The sequence below is a fragment of the Gouania willdenowi genome, chromosome 15, assembly GCF_900634775.1.
Source record: "Gouania willdenowi chromosome 15, fGouWil2.1, whole genome shotgun sequence".
Lineage (NCBI taxonomy): Eukaryota > Metazoa > Chordata > Actinopteri > Blenniiformes > Gobiesocidae > Gouania > Gouania willdenowi.
In genome coordinates, this window is record NC_041058.1 from 33,734,931 (window position 1) to 33,762,020 (window position 27,090).

At 38.3% G+C, this 27,090-nt stretch overlaps 1 protein-coding gene across 2 annotated transcripts; it reads left to right on the forward strand.

Annotated features, from left to right (window-relative positions):
* The first annotated feature begins 965 nt into the window (after positions 1 to 965).
* On the forward strand, positions 966 to 20,083 carry rnf166 (ring finger protein 166). 2 transcript variants are annotated; one of them, XM_028469140.1, is made up of 6 exons: positions 966 to 1,301; positions 7,022 to 7,178; positions 7,852 to 7,964; positions 12,513 to 12,627; positions 15,859 to 15,966; positions 19,767 to 20,083. In XM_028469140.1, the coding sequence occupies exons 1-6, from the start codon at positions 1,129 to 1,131 to the stop codon at positions 19,830 to 19,832; spliced, it is 732 nt and encodes a 243-aa protein (XP_028324941.1). In that variant the 5' UTR covers positions 966 to 1,128; the 3' UTR covers positions 19,833 to 20,083. The 2 variants fall into 2 exon arrangements, with proteins under 2 accessions (XP_028324941.1, XP_028324942.1); XM_028469141.1 differs by having other exon boundaries at positions 7,867 to 7,964.
* Positions 20,084 to 27,090: the final 7,007 nt, after the last annotated feature.

Sequence of the window (27,090 nt, forward strand, 5' to 3'; positions counted from 1 at the left end):
ACAACTAAAGTGGGTCCAATATCCTAAAAAAAAAAACGTAAATATTGACCAGCAGGTGTCCTCAGTAAGCAATATTTGTACCTAAGGTGAGTAATAATAAATTGTGTAATTCAGAATTAAATTTGCATTAAAAATTGAGTGTTTACAAGGTCAGTTTAAAGATGATTTAACTTTTATTTCAAAATAAAGAAGACTTAAAGCTCCCATGTAAACCATTCATGAAAAAGCTACTGAACCTCCTACAGGCACTGCACTAGTATATACAATAACATGAGAGATTATACAATGCAAAACGTATAAAGAAAAATATAATTATCTCAGCTAGAGTATTTTTTTTTTAATATAAATCATTGTTACCACATTTGATTTGCATTGCATCATTAAAGCCTATGCTTTTGTTTATAGATTTCTTTTTTTACTATCTTGTATGTTAAAGTAATGTTTTATTTAAATGAGAAATAATATATATTTAGGTTTTGTTTTAGCCCATTTATATTTATTAATATATCTTATCATTGTTATTGTCAGGTATCATCGCTATCTCATCTATTTACTGTACATATGTTATTCATTAATATTACCATTTCTTTGTTGTTTTTTTAATCTTTTGGCTATTGGCTTCCTCAATGTTTCTTGGGAGGGTGGTGGGTTGAAATTTGAACAAATTTGTTCAGATTTTAAATATGAGAACTGCATAAGATTATATTTAAAAATCTTATCTATATCTGCCCAATATAACAACCAGATTCAGCATATGTTTTACTGTACTATTTACATTTTCTCCACCGTTTAATAGCGTTGTGTTCTTTTTTTTATACATCCTTGATTTATCGTTGTGTAGGTTTTTATTAAATATATAGATATTGGTGGCGCTGGTTCACTTAAAGGTTAAAGTTTCTAGTCACTAAAAAACGCCAAAAAGAAGACAGAATTCGCGCATGCGCAGTTAGTTTGTTTGGAGCTGCCCGTGGTAACAACATGTCTGTGACCGAGGACTCTGGACCAGAACCAGAACATGGACCTTTATCCTCCAGTTCTTTATCATTATTCAGCCTCAGAGAAATGTCTCAGTGATCCTGGATAGTTTGATAATGGACATAAAGTATCTTCCTCTCTAACAGCTCCACCATGGCCGTGTTCCGGAGCTTTGTCTCCGCGGGATCTCAGCAGCTGCAGCCCGGAACACGCTCCGGTTCTCCCGCTGCAGCCTCGGAGGAGGAGGCCCTGGAGGTCCGGTTCTCCTGCTCCATCTGCCTGGAGGTTTACCACAAACCTGTCAGCATCAACAGCTGCTCTCACACGTAAAGTAGTACTGCTTCTATCAATGTATACACCAGGGCTTCTCAACCTGGGGGGCAGGACACCATATGGGGTCGCGAGACACTGGGAGGGGGTCGCCAGATGCCTTTTTTTTTTAATTTTTTTTGTACAATTTGAGACCATTTTTAATTATTTATACCCTATTTCTACAACTACACCAAAACTTTCCATATTTTAACATAATTTCATCACTTTTTTTTTTTACCATATTTCTGCTCCTTTTAGTGTATTTTTGCTACATTTCTCCCATTTCTGACACTTTTATATCACATTTCAATGCCTTTTCTGCACATTTTTTTCCACTTTTAAAGCATTTTCAAATCTTATAAACCCTTTCCACCACTTTTCCACCTAATGTCACATATGTTGACCCATCATTGTCACTTTTAACCTCTTTTCATCATATTTCATGCTTATTTTTTTGACAACTTAACCACATTGACGGTTTGTTATGCCCATTATTTGCCAGTTTAAACTAACCGTTCCAATATTTAAAATTTGAATCCTTTTTCCCACTTTTTCTGTCTGTTTTTATCCACTCTAATTTTGCAACTTTTAACCAATTTTTGTGTTTTTTTTAAAATCCCATTTTACCACCTTTTCCACCATTTTTGGTCACTTTGAACCATTTTATTTAGGATTTCCATCTTTAAGATGACTATAATAATAATAAACGTTGCTGGATAACAGTGGATATTATTCATCCATCCATCCATCTATCTTCTCCCGCTTAGCCGTTTACGGGTCGCGGGGGCAGCATTCTCAGTAGGGAGGCCCAGACTTCCCTCTCCCCGGTCACTTCCTCCAGCTCTTCCGGGGGGACCCCGAGACGTTCCCAGGCCAGCTGAGAGACATAGTCTCTCCAGCGTGTCCTGGGTCTTCCCCGGGGCCTCCTTCCGGAGGGACGTGCCCTGAACGCCTCACTAGGGAGGCGTTCAGGGCACTAGGGAGGCGTTCAGGGGGCATCCTAATTAGGTGCCCGAGCCACCTCATCTGGCTCTTCTCGATGCGGAGGAGCAGCGACTCTACTTTGAGCCCCTCCCGAATGACTGAGCTTCTAACCCTATCTCTAAGGGAGAGCCCAGCCACCCTACGGAGGAAACTCATTTCGGCCGCTTGTACCCGTGATCTTGTTCTTTCGGTCATGACCCAAAGTTCATGACCATAGGTGAGGGTTGGAACGTAGACCAACCTGTAAATCGAGAGCTTCGCTTTTTGGCTCAGCTCTCTTTTTACAATGACGGACTGGTGCAGACTCCGCATCACTGCAGACGCCGCACCAATCCGCCTGTCGATCTCTCGCTCCATCCTTCCCTCACTCGTGAACAAGACCCCGAGATACTTGAACTCCTCCACCTGGGGCAGAACCTAATCTCCAACCCGGAGAAGGCACTCCACCTTTTTCCGGTCGAGAACCATGGACTCGGATTTGGAGGTGCTGATTCTCATTCCGGCCGCTTCACACTCGGCTGCGAACCGATCCAGTGCGAGTTGAAGGTCACGGTATGTTGGAGCCAACAGGACCACATCATCTGCAACAAGCAGTGATGCAATACTGAGGCCCCCGAACCGGACCCCCTCAACGCCCTGACTGCGCCTAGAAATTCTGTCCATAAAAGTTATGAACAGAATCGGTGACAAAGGGCAGCCCTGGCGGAGTCCAACCCACCCTGCTGAGGTTGTAGAGCTGGTCCACAGTTCCACGGCCAGGACGAAAACCACATTGCTCCTCCTGAATCCGAGGTTCAACTATCCGGCTGACCCTCCTCTCCAGTACCCCTAAATAGACCTTACCGGGGAGGCTGAGGAGTGTGATCCCTCTATAATTGGAACACACCCTCCGGTCCCCCTTCTTAAAAAGGGGGACCACCACCCCGGTCTGCCAATCCAGAGGCACTGCCCCCGATGTCCACGCGATGTTGCAGAGTCGTGTCAGCCATGACAGCCCCACAACATCCAGGGCCTTGAGGAACTCCGGGCAGATCTCATCCACCCCCGGCGCCCTGCCACCGAGGAGCTTTTTAACCACCTCGGCAACCTCAGCCCCAGAGATAGGAGAGCCCACTCTCGGGTCCCTGGGCCCTGCTTCCTGATTGGAAGGCGTGTCAGTGGGATTGAGGAGGTCTTCGAAATATTCCCCCCACCGATCCACAACGTCTCGAGTCGAGGTCAGCAGCGCACCATCCACACCATACATAGTGTTGACGGTGCACTGCTTCTCCCTCCTGAGACGCCGGATAGTGGTCTAGAATCTCTTCGAAGCCGTCCGGAAGTCGTTCTCCATGGCCTCACCAAACTCCTCCCATGTCCGGGCTTTTGCCTCGGCGACCGCCGTGGCTGCACTTCGCTTGGCCCGTCGGTACCTGTCTGCTGCCTCCGGAGTCCCACAGGCCAAAAAGGCCCGGTAGGACTTCTTCTTCAGCTTGACGGCATCCCTCATCCCCGGTGTCCACCAACGGGTTCGGGTATTGCCGCCACGACAGGCACCGACTACCTTGCGGCCACAGCACCGATCAGCCGCCTCAGCAACAGAGGCACGAAACATGGCCCACTCGGACTCAATGTCCCCCGCCTCCTCCGAGACATGGTTGAAGTTTTCCCGGAGGTGGGAGTTGAAGCTCCTTCTGACGGGAGACTCTGCCAGGCGTTCCCAGCAGACCGTCACTATACGTTTGGGTCTGCCAGGTCTAACCGGCATCCTCCCCCACCATCGGAGCCAACTCACCACCAGGTGGTGATCAGTTGACATCTCCGCCCCTCTCTTTACCCGAGTGTCCAAGACATGCGGCCGCAAGTCCGATGACACGACTACGAAGTCGATCATCGAACTGCGGCCTAGGGTGTCCTGGTGCCAAGTGCACATATGGACACCCTTATGCTTGAACATGGTGTTTGTTATGGACAATCTGTGATGAGCACAGAAGTCCAACAACAAAACACCGCTCGGGTTCCGATCAGGGGGGCCGTTCCTCCCAATCACGCCCCTCCAGGTCTCACTGTCGCTGCCAACGTGAGCGTTGAAGTCCCCCAGCAGAACGAGGGAATCCCCAGAAGGAGCACTGGATATTATTCAGATGAATAAATAAATGTGGTTATCACAGATTCATAGAACAATGGACCATCATTTTACTGACTTTATGGATGGACCCCAAAAATCTCTCTCCTTTATTCCCCCTTATAGATGGTCCTGTCTCCACATGAATGTTCTTCAATGTTCATGTCTGTGTTCAACCACCTTCAGCTATAGTGGGGGTCCCCACTTTCTGGGGCCTTTATTGTGGGGGTTGCGACCTGCAAAGGTTGAGATCCACTGACATAGACGATAATGAGCTCACGTTAACGATACGATATTTTAGACATGGGGAAAAAAGGACAAAATAAATTGCCGTTAGAAAAATGACATTCTTACATGTTTACTCTGAGTATGACCTTTTCAACTCAATAGGAATAAAATAAAATAAACAAGAACATCATTAAGAGCAATTATTCTGATTTAAAGTGTCACTGTACAAATACTGACAATTGATGCTAGTGTTAAATTAAAACCAATTATTTGCGGGGTCTCTCCGGGCGGTGCCGGCCTGGTGGGGCATGGGGGTGCCCCTTCCCTGCGGGTGGGGCTTGGCGCTTGTCTCGTTTCCTGGTTGCCTTGGGGGCGCGCCTCGCGGTGTGTGGGTCCGGGGCGGCCTGCTCTCGGTGCTGCTTCCGTTCCGGGTCATTCTGGCCTGGGGTCCGGACCCTGCTGGCTCGGGGCCCACCGGCGGGCGCCCGCCGGCTGCCCGTTCTGCGCGGCTCTGGCCGTCTGCTGGGCGGGGGCTTTGGCTCCTCTGCTGGGGTCTCGGGCGGGGGGCTCTCTGGGCCCTTCCCTCGGGGGGTTGGGTGCTTGGGTGTGGGTGGGTGGGGGGGCTGGATGCTGGCGGGGGGCCTTGGGGTTGGGGGTTGGGGTCGGTGGGGGGATGCGCTGGGTGCTCGGCTGCTTGGGGCTTCCTCGGATGTGTGTGTGGGGGGCGGTGGCTGCCTCTCGGCCTGGGATCTTGGGGGCATCTGGGGGGTTGCTCGGCCGCGGGGGGGTTGCCTGGGGCTCCCTGGCCTCCGCTCTTTCTGCTGGCCTGGCTGCATCTTCGGGCCCAGGGCAGTTCCTGGGCTTGCAGTAGCGTTTTTTTTTTTTTTTGCACATATGCTGGTATACAAAGAACAGTCTATTCTTCCCCACCTTTTCTATTTCCTGCCTTGAGTCTCTCCTCCCTGCTCCCTTTCCCCTCCCCTTCCCTCTCCCCCTCCACTTAGGTGTAACACTGCTCTCCCTTTTTATATCCTCCCTATAATAAAAGATTTCTTACCCTTCCTTAGGGAGGGCTGGTGATGGTCACAATTAAGCAATAAAATAAATCAATGTATTTTATTGCAATAACAAAATATGCATTGCTGTCTCATAATGATTGCACTTCCTGTGGTGTTGACCTTTGACAGCATGTGCAGACAAGAAAAAAATAAATAAAATTAAAACCAATTATTGTCATCTCATTTTATTTATAAAGTTTTTTTTATAAAAATCCTGTCTGTGCATGAACTTTACATCTCAAGATTTTTACATCAAACTAGAACATTCTACACAGCCCAGGATTTAAGATATGCACATGTTTTTCAACATATTAGCATGTTGACATTTTAGGACAGTAACTTTGGACATTGACTTTGTCGTATATAGACACGTTACACTAGCTTGGGACAGATGTAGCGGGGATGGAAAGGTATGCTTCACACCCCCACCCACCCTGGACTACAACTAAAAGTTAAATGCATCTTGAAAAATTTCCTTTTATACAACAAAAAGTGAAATTATTTATGTATTTTTGTGGTAACTTTTGTTATTGAACAATGCATTTTAAAAGGCAATAATGAGCTATTGTTGGTAGATACAATTTGACACTCAGAAGTGTTAAAATAACACTATATTTTGATTTGTGGTGTCCTTGAGGTTTGACTTCATCTCTGTTGGTTTTAATCATCTACGCATTAGTGTGTACAATTAACACTTAATAGAGTTATTTCCGCCTCCAGTGTTAATCTTCTATAACTCAATGCAGCGTGAAAGAGTGTTTAAGTCAGAGTTGATTTATTACCACAGTAGAGTAAATGATCAACACTGCTCTGAGTCATATTTAAATTATCCATAGTTAAGTTTTATTAACACTGCACAGTGTTAGCCAGTGTTCATTTTCCCTCAATTTTGAGTTAATTTTACTCTGATTTGTTAACACTGTGGAAAGAGTAAATGTAACAACTACAACTATGAAAAGGACCAAAAAGACTCAGACATAATGTTAAATTTAACGTTTTTAAGTGTTGATTTAACTCTGCTTAATTTACTGTGTACCACTGATGGTAGATCTTGTGACGTTTTAATATTGTAATATATTGTCCTACTTTTAAAGAATAACTAAAGCCCTAGTTTTTGTTGACATTATCTGTTTTTTTTTTTTTTCCAGTTTTTCTATTTTGGTTTTAAATCATTACAACCAGATAACTACACCATTTATTTGTTTGTTTTATTTCTTTTATTTGGTTTTGAAACAGATTATTCAAAGAACGATTCACAGATTTTTTTCCGTGTCAAAACATGAATTCTGTTTTTTTCCGTCTGTTTTCTGTGATCATGGAAAATCACTGATCATCTACTTATGTGTGACTCCTCCTCCAGGTTCTGCGGTGACTGTCTACAGCCGTGTCTCCAGGTCACCTCACCTCTCTGCCCGCTGTGTCGCACGCCCTTTGACCCTAAAAAAGTGCAGCGTTCCTCCTGTACAGAAAAGCAGCTTTCCTCCCTCAAAGCACCGTGCAGAGGCTGTAGCAAGAAGGTACGACTACGTACGATTCCACCCACTCACCACAGCAACAAACGGCTCATTCAGGGATCAAGTAGTTCAGTCATGACAGAAAATATGATTGTATATGATCAGAGGGTCACATGCTCAACATTTATGTCAACGTTAAAACAATCTGAGAATTAACACAGGAAACAACAACTCCTATTTTGTGTGTGTTGTTTTGTGTCTTTTGGGGAAATAGAAAATTCAAAAAAGAACAACAAAAATGCACAAAAGAAAAACAGTTACTGCAAAAAACATACAAAATTACAGATGCACACATTTTCTCCAAAATTCCACAAGACAACTACAAATATACAAAAGAAACAAGAAAAACACAAAATCATAACAAAAATAAAATACACCAAACAACCACAAACGTAACGTAACCGAAGAAGACATAAAATGACAAAAATCCACAATGTCTCCACAAACATACAAACAAGTGCACACAACCTATATTTTATGCTGAAATTGGTCATTATTCCAAATACTGACATGAATATTAATAATGTGACCCTCGGTTTAGATTTAATCACATTTTCGCGGTCTTGATGTGATAATATCTCTGCCTCTGACTGAGCACTTTCTGTATTTACTTTTGTGCTTTAGAGTCAGATGAGTTATGTGTGTAATCTACAGTAGATCTATAATAATTTCTCAGGTGGTTTTGTTAAAGATGAGGTCTCACATCGTCTCCTGCCCTAAAGTCCATGAGCAAACATCCAACCGTCCCAGATTCCTTCCTGTGCTGTCATCCTCCCAAAAAATCCCTTGGTATGTACATTCTGATCATAGCAATAGTATCTAATGTATTTAACACCAATCAGCGGCCCGCGGGCCAGATGTGGCCCCTGGAAGCTCTATGTCTGACTTGATGGTCTGTAGATGTTGCAGGAGGTGAAGTTGGAAGGTGGCAGAGTTATTGCACAATGTGATTTATTTTTAGGCTGGCAAATTGTTTTATCATACAGTAATTTTATTTGGTGTCAATGTCATTAATCAAGAATACCCACTCTAAGAAATAACTATTCATTATTTTTAATTATTTTAAAGCTATAGGGAGCCATTGCGAAAGAGTCAAAAAGCCACATGAGGCTCCAGAGCCACAGGTTGCAGACCCCTGATAGATACTGTACTATAAATAGAGCAGCAGTCAGGAGCCTCCATGCATTGCCACAAATAACACATTGGACCATGTAAGACTAGACCTCCAGTTGTTCTGCTCTACCATAGACGTATGTGAATCTCACTGATTGATCTAAACCTGTGACTGACTGTCAATCAATCCATCGTGTGCAGCTAACACATGAAATTAAGATAAATATCCTTCCATGAAGCCTTTTTACACTCTAGGAAATCTCACTCTCTCAGTTCTCACGCATGAGGTCAAAGGTCAAAGGTGACGAGGGATAAACTCTCCATGGCTGACGGTGCACACAGTGAGTCTGACAGAGATTTATTATTATTTTTCCCATTGAAGCATTGATTCCTTCAAAGATTTTTTGTGGAAACGTGGTATTGGTCTCCAAGGCAGAAATGCTGAGTTAGCTGCTGAAGCTAATGCTGCTGAAGCTAATGCTGCACACAAGCTGACTTTTCAATCAGTGACCAATCAGCTGATCAGTGGGGTTTCACTTATCAACATGTTTAGTGTCCATCTTGTCCACTTCCTTCAAATGTATAAATTGAATTAAAATAATAGCTTAAAGCTAGGGTAGGTAATTTTCTCCAGATACACTTTTTTAAGTTTTTGGTTGAAATTATGTTTATGTCCTGACAGAAATTAAGATCATATGTGCTCTGAAAAAGGAACAAAGAAAATCCATTAACTGTAGCTGCTGTAAATATGTAATAACTTCGACCAATGAAAAAAGACGGTTTGTTTTTTTTAACCAATCACGTCTCCCTGCTCGTTCTCGACCCCTCACGTGCACGAGCTCACACTGAAAGCTGACGTTTGAGTTTTTAGTCATGTTTTTTTAGCGAACAGTATATAATGATAAAGTTTATTCTTTACTTACTGCTGAATGAGACATGACACAACATAGTTTCTACACAATACAAACAATGAGCTGAGGTCCGCTTGTGCATGTGAGTGAGGGGCGTGGCTTTAGAAGGAGCCCAGAGGGGAGAGGGGGGTAAAAGCGCAGCACTTGGAGGATGCTACATTCAAAATCATGCTAGTTTTCAAAAATTACCTACCCTCCCTTTAATAAAAATAGTGAATGGTAAATTTACCTTTTCAAAGTGAGAACTCATACTGTCGTTTGCACGTCCCATCAATAATAATAATACATTTTATAAGCGCTTTTCAAGAACTCAGACACTTTGCAGTTGTTAAAACAACTACACAAATCCAAAAAATAAACTAACAATAATAAAGGTAAATACAGAAAAAAAACATAACAATCACAAGTTAAACGCTTGTGAGAAGGAGTGTGGAAACAGAGGAGGTCTGTCGCTTTGATACTGCTTCTCATTGGTTTTACAAAGTGCTCAGACATGTGCATCATTCCCAGGTAGAGTCTGAATTCCACCTGCTGGAGAACCAGGTAGTCGGTGTTTTCGTGCACCAAGGGCCACCTGTGTGGAAGCCAGAGGACCGCCCTAGCTTATATACTGCCACTGAGCTGCTTCCATCGGTTTGTAAAAGTGCTCAGATCGGCCAAAAGTGACATCAGCGGAAAATGATGCTCCTGCCTCAAGCCTGAATATGTGAAATATTAATAGGTTGGAAATATCGAGTGAACGAGCTTGTTTACTTTTTTATACCTCTGACCTATGACCCCACCCCCCCAGGTGGCACATGCGCAGTTCCAGAGTGTGAAAAGGCTGATTGTACTGCTACCATTAGTCAGCTACAGTCAAAACATCACCTGCAGAGACATCAACACACAATATTCAAGGTGTACGGTGGACCAAGATGCTAGCAGCGCTACGCGTGGATAGCAGAGCGACTAGCATGGCCATGGACAGCAGAGAGGAGTCAGAGCAGAGCAGAGCCCCCTCACGCAGCCTCACACAGAGAAATAATCTCACCAGAAAAGCACAAATATGAAATTCGTTTAAACATTGCAGAGTTCTGTTCATCTTCTCATTAAAGTTGTAGTGAGTTGTATTTCATATTTTCAGGGTGATGGATATGTTGTATTACTGATACAGTATATGTTCAATCAACTAATGTTTGATTGATACATTTTACCAAAAAAAAAGATGTTTTTTTTTTTTTCTAACTGAAAATGCAGGTTGGATAATAGATCAAATTAAGAGACAAATTTCACTGTAGAGCTACATACGTATATGTTCATATATGATGTAACATTATTATGTTTGTGTGCAGGAGTAGGGGGAAGATGAGTTCAGGTTAAATGTGTGAAGGGATACGGGACTGTGGAAAGGTCTAAATAATCAGAAAAAGGTAAAGATGTCAATTTAAACCTCTTTTTTTACAGAAAGAGGATAAAACAAGTTCAAACTCTGCGGTTTGGTAGTAGACAATGAAGCAGAGAAGAAGAGCTCTCCTAAGGGACCTTTACTTTCCCTTAAACAGTGCGCTGACACACTCTGGTGGATGAAGTTAGCGAGTAAATCACAGACTGTTGAATGACTCCCACCCTAAAGTCCTTCTATCCTCAGGGTTTGTGTGTCTTCAACAGTCTGTAATTTATTCGCTAACTTCAGCCACCAGAGCGTGTCAGCTCACTGTTTAAGGGAGAGTAAAGATGTTTGTTTTATGTACTTGCAGTAAATATCAGCATATTATATTTATTTCAAAAATATTTGTTAGGTTTCAAAAAGGTTTGAAAAATCTGGGGAAAAAACTGTGACATTCACAACATAATCATAATATCACCGTGGCATTTTTTTTTTCAAGCCAAACTCACTAAAGAGATGAAAAACAAACTGTTTGTACGTTTTGGGGCTGTACTATGAAGTTAGATAATTATATCATGGATTTATCTCCGTTAGCTTCACCTAACCAAACATTGTCTGTCAGACAGAAGCTGTCCTATGAATCTAGATTACAACATGCTAACTGGGGGTTTCCACTGGATACGTCTGCACTGCGCCACAGCACCAATCCGGTTTTTTACCGCTGTCCGACATCCGGTAATCCCCACCGGTTGCGTTTTGAGTGCACCACAGTGCGCTCTGGTTGAATGACTGTGACATCACGAGACAGAGGAGTTCTCACGATATTTATATAATCGTGTGAGAACGCAGTTAAATGTATGTGTTCTAAACACAACAATAAACAGGTCAGTGTTCCTAACAAAGGAGAACAAGAAGCTTGGACTCTGGATTTGTCATAGACACATTTTTTATCAACAGCCAACAGAGAAAAGCGAAAATTGCACCAGTAAAACATGAACTAAATCAAAGCTGATGATGTTGATTTCAGCCTGGCTACGTGCGCGCTCTAGTGGCAGAGGAGGAGATTACAGCGTCAGACCAATCGCAATCACTGAAAAACTGGAGAGCAATTTACATCACAATAATTGAGGAATAATTCTTTACAAATATGAAGAATTCATTCATCCATAATTCAGACCAAAAACAACACTGTTGCTGCAGTAAAAGCAGAAAGTAATTAATGCAGTAAATGATGAGTGTTAATGATTAAATTAGTGAGATTATAAACAGAGAATAAACAGACACTCTGATCAGTTTCATTTTCTCTTTTAACTTGTCTGTGTCTCTGATGCTGTGTTCATACAGATCAGTTTACATCATAAGGTGAAATATATTTATATTTATATTATCTACAGGACTGAGGCTCTCAGCGTCACCACAGAATACATGATTTAATGAATTTTTTATTTATTTATTTATTGGTCTGAAAGCATCCGATGCACGCACGCTTTATCAGCTGACTTATTTTAATTATTTTATTATCAGTCCATCAGATATAAATCTATATATTTACTATAGGATGTCATCAGTAAATAAAAAGACTACAACGATGTCTAAATATTCTCTGTCCTGTCAGCGTCACGTCAGATCCACACAGAGACGTGTTCACAATGATACTCCTTTCATTGGACAGCTCTTTTTCTCAGAGATCTGATTGGTCAGGAGGCGGGACTTTAGTACTCGCTTAGATCCGAACAAAACCTGGTCCCGACCTGGTTAGTCGTTCAGCCTAAGTTACCATGGTGATTTAGCTCCGTAAGACGTTAGCCAGCTACATGGTATAGCACACACTGATTAAATCCCTGAAGTTAGCGCGATAAGATCTAGCTTCTTAGTACAGGCCGCTAGTGTTTAATGTAGTAATGAACATGAGTTTTCTATCTGTGATGCTCTGTCTCTTCACTTCAGCTTTATTCCTAATCGTTCAACATTTGCGTGTCCGTTTTGTGGAGCCAGAAACCTGGACCAACATGAGCTGCTGAAGCATTGCATGGAGAACCATCGGAACGACCCCAACAAAGTGGTGAGAACACTTTTAGATCACACCCACAACTATAGTGACCTTTATCACAGGGGGCGGGGCCACAAACGTGACCATATCTGATCCCAGGGTCACATGATCAATATTCATGTAAGCATTAGAATAACGAGCATTAACGCAGGTGGTGTGTGATTTTGTTGTTGTTTTGTATACGTTTTTTTGGAATCCTTTTGTGCATTTTTATTGTCATTTTGTGCATTTTCATTGTTATTTTGTGTAGTTTTGGAATGATTTTGTGTATTTTTTCTATCTTTTTTGAGTCATTCCTTGTGTTATTGAAGTAATTTTGTGGTTTTGTATGTAAATTTGTCTATTTGTATTGTAGTTTTGTGTGTGATTGGAGCCATTTTTGTATTTTTGTATTGTTTTGTGTGTTTTTTGAGCGATTATGTGCATTTTTATTCTCATTTTGTGTATTTTTCCATCATTTTGTGTTTTTATAACAATTTTGTGCTTTATTATTTTTGTTTTTAAAGCCCATCAGACCCCCCCAACCCTTCATTTTGTTTGTTTTTGTAGCCATTTGTGATTTTTGGAGTTGTTTTGTGTATTTCTAGTGTAATTTTGTGTATTATTAATGTAGTTTAGTGAGTTTTTGGAGCCATTTTAATGTTTTTCTATTGATGTATGTGTTTTTGGAGTGATTTTTTTTAGAGGAATTCTGAGTGTTATTGAAGTCATTTTGTGGTTTTGTATGTAAATTTGTCTGTGTTGGAGTTTTGTGTGCGATTGGAGCCATTTTAGTATTTTTCTGTTGTTTAGTGTGTTTTTGGAGTCACTTTTTTTGTCATTTTTAACTCCCAATGAGAGATGGAAACCACCAGACCCCTGTGACCCTGAAAAAAGATGAATGAGTGGATTATTGTTATTTAATGTATTTTGTTTTACTGTCATTTTGTTTGTTTTTGTAGCCGTTTTGTGTTTTTTTTTTTTTAGTTGTGTTGTGCATTTCTAATGTAGTTTTGTGTGTTATTGGAGTAGTTTTTGTATAATGTCGTTTTTGTTGTTGTTTTGTATCTTTTTGGAGTCATTTTGTACATTTTTGTTCTCCTTTTGTGTATTTTTCTGTAATTTCATGTGTTTAGAGAATTGATTTTATTACATCTACTTTGGGCGACTGCAGAAAATCAGATGGAGGGCCACATGTGGCCCCCGGACCTCCAGTTTCCTACGTCTGCTTTAGATGCTCACACATATTTACAGTAAAGGAGAACATTTAATTGTTGTTTTGTTGACCTTGGTAAAAGGCGCCACTCTTGATTGTTGCATTTAGTGACTCATTTGTTTTGGAATAAAAGCCATGATACAGACCTCACTCACACGTGCTGTCCCTTATATAGGAGAGGAAAAAAATGGTGCAGCTATTTTTTAGTAAAAAGTGACCCAGGATCAACTTTTTAGTAACATTTTGTTGAGGAAAGGAAAGAACAAAGGTTTTTGTTAATTTACATTAATTTAGTGTATTTCAGTTTTAATTTTGTATATGTTTGTGTCTTTTTGTGTGCACTTGTTGTGGTTTTATGTTTTACGATTAATTTTGTGATGTGATTACTTGTCATTGTGTGTGTTTTTGCACTCATTTTGCATATTTTCCTTAATTTTGTATATTTTTGTTCTTATTTTTAATTTTTCTTAAACCTTCTGGTTGGCGTTGCAGCAACCCGCCATGCTGTCACTTGACGGATCAAACAATCAACACTAATAAACACACAAAATGACAGAAAAATATGTTAAACAGCAGCAAATATAAACATTATGACAAGAAAAATACACAAAATGACAAAATAATTTGCAAAGCCACAACAAAAATGACCCCCAAAAACAAAATATGACAAGATAATTACGTAAAATTATTATCAAAACACACAAAATGACTAGAAAAATGCACAACATGTCTGCAAAAACACACACTAAACAACAAACACACATTAAATGACATGAAATATTCAAAGTGACTCCAAAAACACACAAAGCACAAAGACAAGAAAAACAAATCACAAAATTAACATAAAACAAAGACAAGTGCACATAAAATATGAGAAAAATATACAAACTAAAAACTGAAATACACTAAATGACTCCAAAAAGCCTTTTGTTGTTTTCTATGTTAATGCTCTTTAATGTGGTGTAACTAGGGGTAAAGCAGCTATTTTAATAGTGAGGGTGTTCTCAGGGCAACCGTTCACTTCTTAATGTAGTTTATTAAATTAATTTATCAAAATCATGATGAAGCTGTTAAGTCAGTGATTCTCAACATGTGGCTCTTATGTCTTAATTTTAATTAAGACATAAGACCGTCGTGAGACAGGTTATTTTTACCCTGCTGATGATGTGTTGTTGCAATAGTAATTCTTAAAAAAACCTTAAAAGGAGGAAACTTTTTAACCCATTTTTACCTTTTCCTTTTTCCATTTTGCAACTTAATTTGTCCCATTTTTGCCACTTTTCCAAAACAATTCATACTTTTTTTTTTCATATTTTAGCTCCTTTTATCAATAAATATTCTTTTCCCCTAATTTTGTTAAGTTCTTTTTAACACATTTATTTAATTTTGATAATTCTTTAACCATTTTTTGCCACTTTTCATCCAAATAAACTACATTTGTTTAATAAATAACACTTGTTCAATTTTTTCCTACATTTTGTCTCTTTTTGTTCCACATTTTTCTCCTTTTTCACTGTTTGCCACATTTTGTTCATTTAAGCTACCTTTAGCCATTACAAACCACCTGTTTCCTTCTTTTTTTGTTTTGTAACTTTTGACTGTTTTTGGCACTTTTTAGTCACTTTTCACTGTTTTTTGACACGTTTGGACCGTTTTTGTCACCTGTTACTGATTTTCTCATCTCTGTTAACTCTTTGTTTACCTTCTTGGCTTTCTCAAAAGTCTGGCTGTGATTGGCTGATCACCATTCAATCAATCTAACCGGACCAATATGTTTTGTACCCCTTTGTAAAAAGTGAGGTAATGAATTTTTGTTTTTATGTAGGTACAGGCGTTGCATCCCCATCATCCCCCACGGGTGACACACACCTGGATAGGATTAAAAATTGGATTGTGTTGAAACGTTATGTGTGTGTGTGTGTGTGTGTGTGTGTGTGTGTGTGTGTGTGTGTGTGTGTGTGTGTGTGTGTGTGTGTGTGTGTGTGTGTGTGTGTGTGTGTGTGTGTGTGTGTGTGTGTGTGTGTGTGTGTGTGTGTGTTTGCTCTAAGGTGTGTCCAGTGTGCTCAGCGATGCCGTGGGGAGACCCAAACTATAAGAGCTCCAACTTCCTGCAGCATCTCCTCCATAGACACAAGTTCTCCTACGACACCTTCGTTGTGAGTCTGTCATCACTACTAATGTATGTGTGTCACGTACTGTCTGTTATTAGAGCAGAGATAGTATCACAGTAGGCGGGGCCACAAACATGTAACTGTATCTGATCCAAGGGTCAACATTCATGTCAGCATTAGAATAATGACCAATCAGAGCATTAACACAGGACACAACATGTTTGTTTTTATTAAACAAAAAAAAAAGTTTATTCTCTCGTCTTGTGCGTTTTTGTCATTCATTTTCATGGTTTTGTATGTTATGAGTCATTTTTTGTGTTTTTGGAGTTATTAGTGACTTAGTTATTAGCACCAGTAGGACCCTATGTTTTTATTGTTATGCTTCTTATATAGGACGTCTAACCACGATAAAAAAAAAACATATTAGGAAACTCAATACTATGGAAAACTGATTGATCATATATTAGATATCTTTGATATCAAAGCTCAGTCAGGTCTTTGTTTACTAGTAGAACACTGAAACATGTACTAGTTAACTAGAGATGTCTTTATGAGTCATACTAGTGAGGCTCTAAATGTCCCCTAGTTAACTAGTTAGAGATCATATATCCACAGTTGCACTTGCATTGTTTTTACGAGTCATACTAGTTAACTAGTGAGACTTAAATGTTTTACTAGTTAACTAGTTAGATCTAAAATGTCACTAGTAACACTTATTGCACAACATGATAATGAGGAGGTGGAGAATAAGTGTAGATTGAGGTTTCCAATAGGTTCTCATAATAAGAATAAAAAATTACATCAAATCAGAACCCAGGATTTTGTTATAACCCCACCCACCTCATTTACATATTGCACACGAGTCAACTAGTTTGTTTAAAGGAATTAAACAAGTAAACTAGTTAATATGTCTTCATCTTACTATCGGGATGTAACGATTCACTCAACTCCCGATACGATTCGATTCACGATACTGGGTTCACGATACGATTCTCTCACGATTTATTTTACAAAATGGGAATGTAGACAATTTTTTTTTTGGGAAAACACTAGAAAATACTGTATTATTTTCCTTTTATATTACATTGTCAAAAGAATCCCTTGATAAACTATTCAAAACAATGCAATTTAACTAAAAATAAATCTTGAATGAAATAAATAAAGGAATAATACAAATGAAAATGAAGCCTATTAATTTAAATTCTGGTTCTATAATAAACAATGCAAAGCTGCATAATAGTTCTTTTTCTTTTTAAAAGTGCAACTGAAAATGTATTTTGTGCCTTAACAATTGGACTTTTAAAAAAAACGTGATTACACTGATTTACGTCATATTTGTTTGGACCAGCAGAGGGCGCTGGTAACACAGTGGTCGGTTGGCATGCAGAAATTGTTGCAGTGAAGAAGAGAAGCTATGCTAGCAGACAGAGCTAATAGAAAAACGTGACTTTTACAGATACTCAAGTAATATTACAGATATTCTTTCGGTGCTAAAGGGGCAATGAATCATTTATTAACATATTTAAGAGTAGAAGGCAGCCAGAAAGAAAGTATTAGCAGACTCCGCCCGCCGCCTACATTTGTACACTTGCCCTCTGCTGGTTAAAAAAAGTACTGCGATTCAATTTTCAGAAAATCGATATCAACCGTGATCCCTATGAATCGATTTTTAACCGCCTTACAATTAATCGTTACATCCCTATCTTACTAGTTAACTAGTAAGACACAAATGATTACTAGTTAACTAGTTCAACTCATAATGTCAACTAGTTATACTAGTGAATAATTATTTTAGTGTTCTAGGCAACTAGTAAGAGAAACTGTGTCACCTAGTCACAGTAGTTGGAGTATTTCAAACCCTACTAGTTACTACTTAACTACTAAATGCTAAAATGTTAACTAGTCACACTAGTGAGAACAGTTTTTACTGTACTAGTTTACTAGTAAAGTCCCAGGCTTACAGTTTACAAATAAACTAGTAGTGCTTCAATGTCCACTAGTTAAACTAGCAGGAGTGTTTTTGGTCTCAGTAGTAAACTAGTGGAAGACTTTGTGTGACACTAGTAAACTAGTTGTGGACAAAACAGCATACTAGCGTACATCTGCTTTTGACTAGTTAACCAGTTGTATGCTATAATTTACCATGTTTACATGCTGAGCAACCAAAACACTTTACTAGTTAACTAGTTGAACACAGATGTACCCTGATTTGGGTGTTCTTGTTTATTTTTATTGTTCTCGTCATTTTGTGTGTTTTTTTACTCTTTTTTGTTTTAATTGTTTGTTGTATTATTGGAGTCTTTAGGGCTGAACTATGAAGCTAGATAATTATATCCTGGATTTATCTCCATTAACAGTCTTCACCCAACCAAACTGTCCCTGTCAGAGAGAAGCTGTCCTACGAAGGTTGATAACAACACGCTAGTTTAAGCCAAGTGATTTCAGCCTGCTACGTGCACACTCCCATAAAAGGGGTGGAGATTGCAGAGTCTGACCAATCATTACAATGGAGAAACTTGGCAGAGCGACCTTTTTAATAATGGAACAGCTTATAAACTTACACAAATATAATGAATTCAAAACCATGATGACAGCGAGAGCAACAGTGCTGGCAGCGATTAGCCAACTCTGTGAATGCGTAAAAGCGTGAGATTATTTATGATATTAATCCAATGGATGATAAACGGACAGCGCTCTGATCAGTTAAACTTTATTACAGCACACACGTTTCTATTCAGGTAGATCTATTTATCACACACGCACTGGGATCACAGCACAATGTTTCACTGTAGTATGTTCCTGCTGATGCGATCAGCCTCACTATAGCGTATGAATGAATTAATGAATGACTTCACCCATCCTCGCATACGGACACACAGGCTCCATCAGCTAAGTATAGATCAGTCTAATAGATATAAATCTATATATTTTCTAAAGGATGACATCAGTAAATTAAAGGATTAATTCATCCATTAATAATCTTTATTTTCTAAACTCAGCTGTCAGATTTGCACCAACCAGGATCTTCCAACAATGGGCAGGTCATTTTCTAAGAGATCTGATTAGTCAGGAGGCGGGGCTTTAGCACTCACTAAGGTCCTAGCCATAACAAAACCTGGTCCCAACCAGGTTAATCCTTCAGCCTACGTTACCATGGTGATTTAGCTCCGTAAGACGTTAGCGAGCTTCGTAGTCCAGCACACACTGATTAAATCCAGGAAGTTAGTGTGATAAGAGGTAATCTAGCTTCATAGTACACCCCCTTTGTGTATCATTGTTCTTGTTTTGTGTATTTTTCTTTTCTTTTGTTGATATTTGTAGTTGTTTAATACATCTTGATTGTCCTTTGTGTTTATTTTTGTTGTCCTTTTCTTCACTTTTCTTTAATTTTGTGTGTTTCTGACGTCATTTTATGTATTTTTGTTGTCCTTTTGTATATTTCTTTGTCATTCTGTATACTTTTGTTGTTTTGTGTGTCATGAGTAATTTTGTGTATTTTTGGAGTCATTTGTGTGTACTTTTGTTGTTGTTTTGTGTATTTTGGGGGTCATTTTGCATATTATTGTTGTCGTTTTGTATATTTTCTTTGTACATTCTGTGCATTGTTGTTGTTTTGTGTGTTACAATTACTTTTGTGTATTTTTGTTCTGTTTTGTGTATATTTCTTATATTCTACTCTAGATTTATAGTTATCTTGTGTATTTTTACATCGGGGGCCACACATCTTTAGACTGCGGGCAGCCTGTGGGCCCCGGGCCCCCCGTTGACCGTGTCTGCGTTGGACAAAGTGCTAAATTATCTTGAGTGTAACGTTTTAAAATGACTGTAATGTGTTGTTTTCTCAGGACTACAACATAGATGAGGAGGCGGCGCTGCAGACAGCGTTGGAATTGTCTCTCTCTGAAAGTTGAGCTCTTCTTCCATTCCTTCTAACGTCTCCCAGTCTGGATCAGACTCTCATCCACTGGTTTCCACCTTCAATCTGCTGGGTTCACTGGTGTGATGGGGAGGATTGGTCTCTTTTCTACACCTTTCTACACCTGTTGTATTTGATAATAATGTGGAACTGTGAGTTTGAACCTCTTTATATGACGATGTTGGTTGGAACAGTCCGTGAATAAACCTGGATCTCATCTATCTATTAAATCAAGGTCTGTCTGTCTGTCTGTGTAACACATTTCTCCCTGGTGCAGTGTCTGTTCGACCTTTATGAACAGCTTGTGCATGGCCCCATGGTCATGTTTACCACAAATCAAACCTATTCAGCTTTAGACCTCAATGTGAGGGGGCGCTAGCGCACCAATCAGTTCATTTACAACCTCTGCAATTAGTAAAAATCCAGTCCACAGACTGTGTGTGTGTGTGTGTGTGTGTGTGTGTGTGTGTGTGTGTGTGTGTGTGTGTGTGTGTGTGTGTGTGTGTGTGTGTGTGTGTGTGTGTTCACATTCCCTCGGCTGATGTGCAGCCCATACACCAGTCATTACCGCTCTTTACAGTTTGTCAGTTTCTTCCCCTCTCCTCACTCACTGAGCGCAGTCAGTGGTGTTTTTTTATTTATTTATTTATTTATTCTTTATTTAACCAGGGAAAAAAATTCCCGTTGAGATTAAAAACCTCTTTTTCAAGGGAGTCCTGGCCAAGAGGCAGCAAAGTTACAACACTGAACAGAAATACATTTACATTACATTAAAATGACAGGATAACATAAGAATCAAATAAAACAATTACAGACAACTGAGGCAGTCTCAAATTCTCTCAGTTTCATTTTAAAAGCATTCAAGGATAACAATTCAGTCAACTTCCAGTCTCTTTGCAGTGTGTTCCAAACACAAGGAGCTGCATGTGCAAAGGCTTTTTTCCCAGCTCTGTGTGGGCAAAAGGAACTGTGAGCAACAGCTGATCATTGGATCTCAGTGCATAAGTGTTCGTGCTTCTCTTTGTAAGTAATGTACAGATGTAAGAGGGCAGTAATCCAAGAAGAGCCTTATAGATAAAAGTAAACCAATGACACTGCCTCCTAGTGTACAGGGATGGCCATCCCACCCTAGAGTACAGCTCACAGTGATGTGTCTTGGCTCTACAGTTTGTGATGAACCTCAGAGCAGAATGATAAACAGAGTCCACCATCAGAAGACATGTACAAGAAGCATTCATATAAAAAAGGTCACCATAATCTAACACAGATAAGAATGTGGCAGAGACAAGGCGCTTCTTTACACCAAAAGAAAAACATGTCTTGTTGCAGAAGAAGAAATTTAAGTTTTAATTTCCTCACAAGTTTGTCAATGAAAAGTTTAAAAGTGAGGGAATCATCAATTACGACACCAAGGTATTTATATTCATGTACCACTTCTATGACATTTCCTTCAAGAGTGGACACGACCGGGGGAGCTTGAGGCACCTTCTTATGATTAGAGAACAACATTAGCTTTGTCTTCTCAGCATTGAGAACCAGTTTTAGATTAATCAGCGAATGCTGGACAGAAACAAAGGCTTTCTGCAGGGAATTAACAGCCTGTTCAAGAGATGATCCGAAGCAATAAATAATTGTATCATCGGCATAAAAATGCATATTAGCATCAGAAACATTTTGTTCGACATTATTAATGTACAAGATAAATAAGAGGGGCCCCAAAACAGATCCCTGCGGCACCCCCTTGTGAACAGTAACAAATTCAGAACAATGGCCCTCGTATTTAATACACTGGGTCCTGTTTTCTAAATAATTTGAAAACCAAGCGACAGTGTGCTCTGACAGTCCAATGAGATGTAGCCTGCGTTTTAAAATAGCATGGTCTACAGTGTCAAAAGCTTTAGAGAGATCAATAAAGAGTGAAGCACAGTACTGTTTTTATCAATAATGTCATTTATCACCTTCATAGTAGCAGTGATAGTGCTGTGCTTTTTTCTGAAGCCTGATTGCAATTTAGAGAGGATTTCATTAGAATAAAGAAACTCTTTCAACTGATCACAAACAAGCGACTCCAGGATTTTTGATAAAACACATAAATTTGAAATTGGCCGATAATTGGTAAGAACTGCTGAGTCACCTCCTTTTAATAAAGGGAGCACAAAAGCTGATTTCCAAACAGATGGAATATCTTTGTTTCTAATTGAAAGATTAAAAAGAATTGAAAGTGGCTCTGCTATAAAATCATCTGCCAGCTTTAAAAAGTAAGGCTGAATCAAGTCAGGTCCAGGGGGCTTTCTGTGGTCTAATGTTTTTAGAGCTTTGTGCACTTCGTGACAAGTAAAAGGATTAAAATTAAAAGGATCACCAGAACACATGGAAGATTGTGTGCAAGAATTCCCAGTCGTTATTCCTTTTGAATCAAATAGAACCAGATGATAAAAAATGCTGGTTAAAGCAGTTCAAGACTTCAGTTCTATCATAAACTGGGACTGAGTGACCGACAAAAAGTATCCTGATTTGGCCTTTTTGATAAGTGAAGTGCATTTATTTGGAAGCTGTCTGAAAAAAAACCAATCAGTGGCAGAAATACTTTGTCTTGCCTTGTCCCAGGCCTTATTACGCTCATGAAGGCTGTCGGCCAGTTCTGGAGAAAACCAATGATTTTCTCGCCCCTTCACCCTGTATTTCTTCAGAGGTTTATTTATCATTTGCATGAAAGTGTCTTTGAAAAAAGTCCACGCTAGCTCTACATCAGGGATTAGATTTATATATTCCCAGTTCACCATCGACAAATCATGATGAAAGGCTTGTTCATTCAAATGTTTAAGATTCCTTCTACAAACAATACGGGGTTTGCACTTTGGAATCCTAGTGTTTCTACAAGCAGCAACAACACAATGATCACTTAAATCATTACAGAAGACACCAAGGAAGAGAACTTATGAGGCACATTAGTTAAAAATAAATCAATCAAAGTAGATTTATCAGGACTTCTGCGATTAGGCCTTGTGGGAAAGTTGACTAACTGGGTGAGATTAACAGAATCACAAAACCTTTTAAACTCATCAGAAGTTGCATTGAACCAGTCCCAGTTGAAATCACCTGCCATAAGTAATTCAGTGTAATTTATCTGATTCAAAAGCAGTTTTAGTGAATCTAGCGCCTCCTTTGGAGCAGATGGAGGTCTGTAACACCCAACCACAGTAATATGTAGCGATTTAACTATTTCTAAATCTAAGGCCAAAAATTCCATTTGTTTACTGATTGACTGGGAAAGAACAATTGAAGCATTAAATCTGGATTTAACATAAATAGCCACACCCCCACCTTTTTTGGGCCTATCGGTGCGGTAAACATTGAACCCAACAATGTTAATGTCTTCATTTGTAGTTGACTTAGTAAGCCAAGTTTCCGAGATCATAACAACATCTGCACCTGTTGATTTCACCCAAATTCTGACCATGTCCATCTTTGGTAGTAAGCTCCGTACATTAAGATGAACATATTTGAGGGCAATGATTTAAAATCAGCGGGTGTCTGGGAGCAGAGAAGCTCAGGTCCAGGATTTGGTTGCACATTTCCGGACAAAAGTAGAAGCAAAGCAATCAACAACCTCTGCTTAGCAATAGATTTACTTTCAGTTCTTTGATATGTTGAAGCCCCTCCAGTTAATGGATTGGTAAGATAGTTATACAAAGAAAATATACACTTGAGTTTAGGTAGGTCTCTGGGCAGGGCTGGAGACACGTTTATATCACTTTCCAATTGTACAGGTGGTTGCCCTGGATAAAGAGAAGCTATAGGGCATGTGCTTTTGAATAAAACACTTTTCACATTGAGGTGATTGTCAGTGTCTTTCCAGTGTGCGCAGAGACAACAGTTTGTAGTTAGATCCCATAAGGCCAATAAGCAAATAAAAGCAAGAACTTTCACCAGCATCCACAACAGGTAATGATGAAGTAATGAGGATTACAGACCTGAGTGGGAATGGCACTGTCATGAATCTTAGCTGCAGCAGTAGAATGGAACTCACAGTAGCAGGATCAGGCCTGTGGTTCCATTGCAGACCTTAAAATCCAATATGCACTGTCCACAAATTAAATATAACCGACTGCCATGTTTAAATAGGATAAAAGACAAAAAGATCCTGTCAAAGAACTATGGAATATTTTAAAAATAATAAAACATAGACAAACACTTTAGAGTAGGGATGTAACGATTAATCGTAAGGCAGTTAAAAATCGATTCATAGGTACCACGGTTCACATCGATGCTCTGAAAATTGAATCGCAGTACTTTTTTTAAACATCAGAGGGCGCTATATAATAATCCTTCCAGAAGCGGACGTGACGGGCGGAAATCTGCTACTATTTTCTTTCTTGCCGCCATTTACTGTTAAACATGCTCATAAATGATTCTTTACTCCTTTAGCACCGAAAGAATATTTGTAATATTACGTGAATATCTGTAAAAGTAACGTTTTTCTATTAGCTCTGTCTGCTAGCATAGCTTCTCTTCTTCACTGGTTGAATAACTGCATGCCAACCGACCACTGGGTTACCTCTGCTGGTCTAAACAAATATTTGACGTAAATACAGTAAAATGACTGTTTTTTTTTTTTTTTTTTTTTTAAAGTCCAATTGTTAAGGCACAAAATACATTTTCAGTTGCACTTTTAAAAAGAAAAAGAACTATTATGCAGTTTTGAATTGTTTACTATAGAACCAGAATTTAAATTAATAGGTTCCTTTTTCATTTGTATTTTTTCTTTATGTATTTCATTCAAGATTTATTTTTAGTTAAATTGCATCATTTTGCATAGTTTATCAAGGGATTCTTTTGACAATGAAAAATAAAAGGAAAATAATACAGTATTTTCCCCAAAAAAATAAAGGGATATTTTTCAGTCATTTGTCAACATTCCCATTTTGTAAAATAAATCGTGAGAAAATCGTATCGTGAACCCAGTATCGTGAATCGAATCGTATCGGGAGTTGAGTGAATTGTTACATCCCTACTTAAGAGACATGAGACATGCTGCCATATTGGTTGTCCATGCTCATGTCCATGGGCGGGGCCTCGTGATCGACAGGCCCTGACCTGCCCACTTTGCATAATTATATTTAGATTTAAATTTGACATTTAGATTTAGATTTAACATTCATATTTATATTTAACATTTAGATTTAGAGTTCACATTCATATTTAGATTTAACATTTAGATTTAGATTTAGATTTAGATTTAACATTTAGATTTAGATTTAACATTTAGATTTAGATTTAACATTCATATTTAGATTTAACATTTAGATTTCATTTTAACATTCATATTTAGAGTTAACATTCATATTTAGATTTAACATTTAGATTTAGAGTTAACATTCATATTTAGATTTAATATTTAGATTTAGCTTTAACATTCATATTTAGATTTAACATTTAGATTTCGATTTAACATTTAGATTTAACATTTAGATTTAGATTTAACATTTAGATTTAGTTTTAACATTCATATTTAGATTTAACATTTAGATTTAGCTTTACCTTTCATATTTAGATTTAACATTTAGATTTAGATTTAACATTCATATTTAGATTTAACATTCATATTTAGATTTAGTTTTAACATTTAGATTAATTCTAACATTTACACCTTGTGATTGGCCTGCCCACTTTCCATATTTTCTAAACAATAAGCTTTACACTTGGCAGCCAAGTTAACATTAAGATTTCGATTTAACATTCATATTTTCATTCAAAATTTTAAATTAGATTTAACATTTAAATCAAGGATGTAATATTTCAGTCACTCACTAATTTTAAAAAGATATGAAGATACATTGCATAAAAATATCAAAACATTAAAATCTCAGGAATCTTTTGCATGTCACCTGACTTTTAACTACGTTTTATATCTGCATCAACAGGAAGAGAACTAAAATAAAAATAAATTAATAAATAAATCATAGTATAGTATCAAATGCTTTCTGGACTTTTTTTAATTGTTGTAGTTTAAATGTCCCATTTAAACTACAACAGCTTATTAGGGCCACATTTAAGTAAAAAGAAACCGAGTCGTAATTTTTTGTGAATAAATTTGTAATTGTACGAGGTTAAAGTCGTAATTTTTTGAGAATAAAGTCGTAATCTTATGAAAATAAATTTGTAATCTCATTAGATTAAAGTCATAAAATTTCAAGATTGAAGTTGTAATATTTTTTTTATTCGATTAAAGTTGTAATATTTAGAGATTAAAGTCATTTTATTAGATTAAAATTGTAATATTTAGAGATTAAAGTCATTTTATTAGATTAAAGTTGTAATATTTAGAGATTAAAGTCATTTTATTAGATTAAAGTTGTAATATTTAGAGATTAAAGTCATTTTATTAGATTAAAGTTGTAATATTTAGAGATTAAAGTCATTTTATTAGATTAAAGTTGTAATATTTAGAGATTAAAGTCATTTTATTAGATTAAAGTTGTAATATTTAGAGATTAAAGTCATTTTATTAGATTAAAGTTGTAATATTTTGAGAATAAAGTTGTAATTTCACGTGGACAACGTCGTAATTTTATTAAAGTCGTAATGTTTAGAGATTAAAGTCCTAATATTAGAAATGTTGAGCAATAAGGGAAGGAACTGAGTTTTTGCTTGAATTAATGGTCACCAGTAAGAATCAAACACAGGATTTTTAGATAAAGAAATAAAACACTTTAGTCCTCCTCATACACTTTGATTTATTTTAATTCAACATAAATACCTTTCTTTCCCACTGTTCTATGAGTCATCCATACGTTTATCATAGGTCTAATTATTTCTCACTGCCTTTTACATCAGAGGTTCTCAACCTTGAGGTTGGGACACCATTTCGGGTCACGAGACACTTGGAGAGGATCACCAGATGCCTTTAAGAAAATGTTTTTGAACAATTTGAGCCCATTTTTGCTTATTTTTCTGCAACTACACCAAAGTTGCCATATTTTAACTTATTTTCAACACTTTTTCTTGCCATATTTTTGCTCCTTTTAATGCATTTTTACTACATTACTCCTATTTATGACACTTCTCATATTTCAATGCCTTCTCTACATTTGTTTCCACCTTCAAGACATGTTCAACACTTTTAAACCCTTTCCACCGCTTTTCCACCTAATGTCGCATATGTTGACCTATTATTTTCACTTTTATACTCTTTTCACCATATTTCATGATTATTTTTGCCAGTTTAACCTCATGATTTGTTTAAACTAATT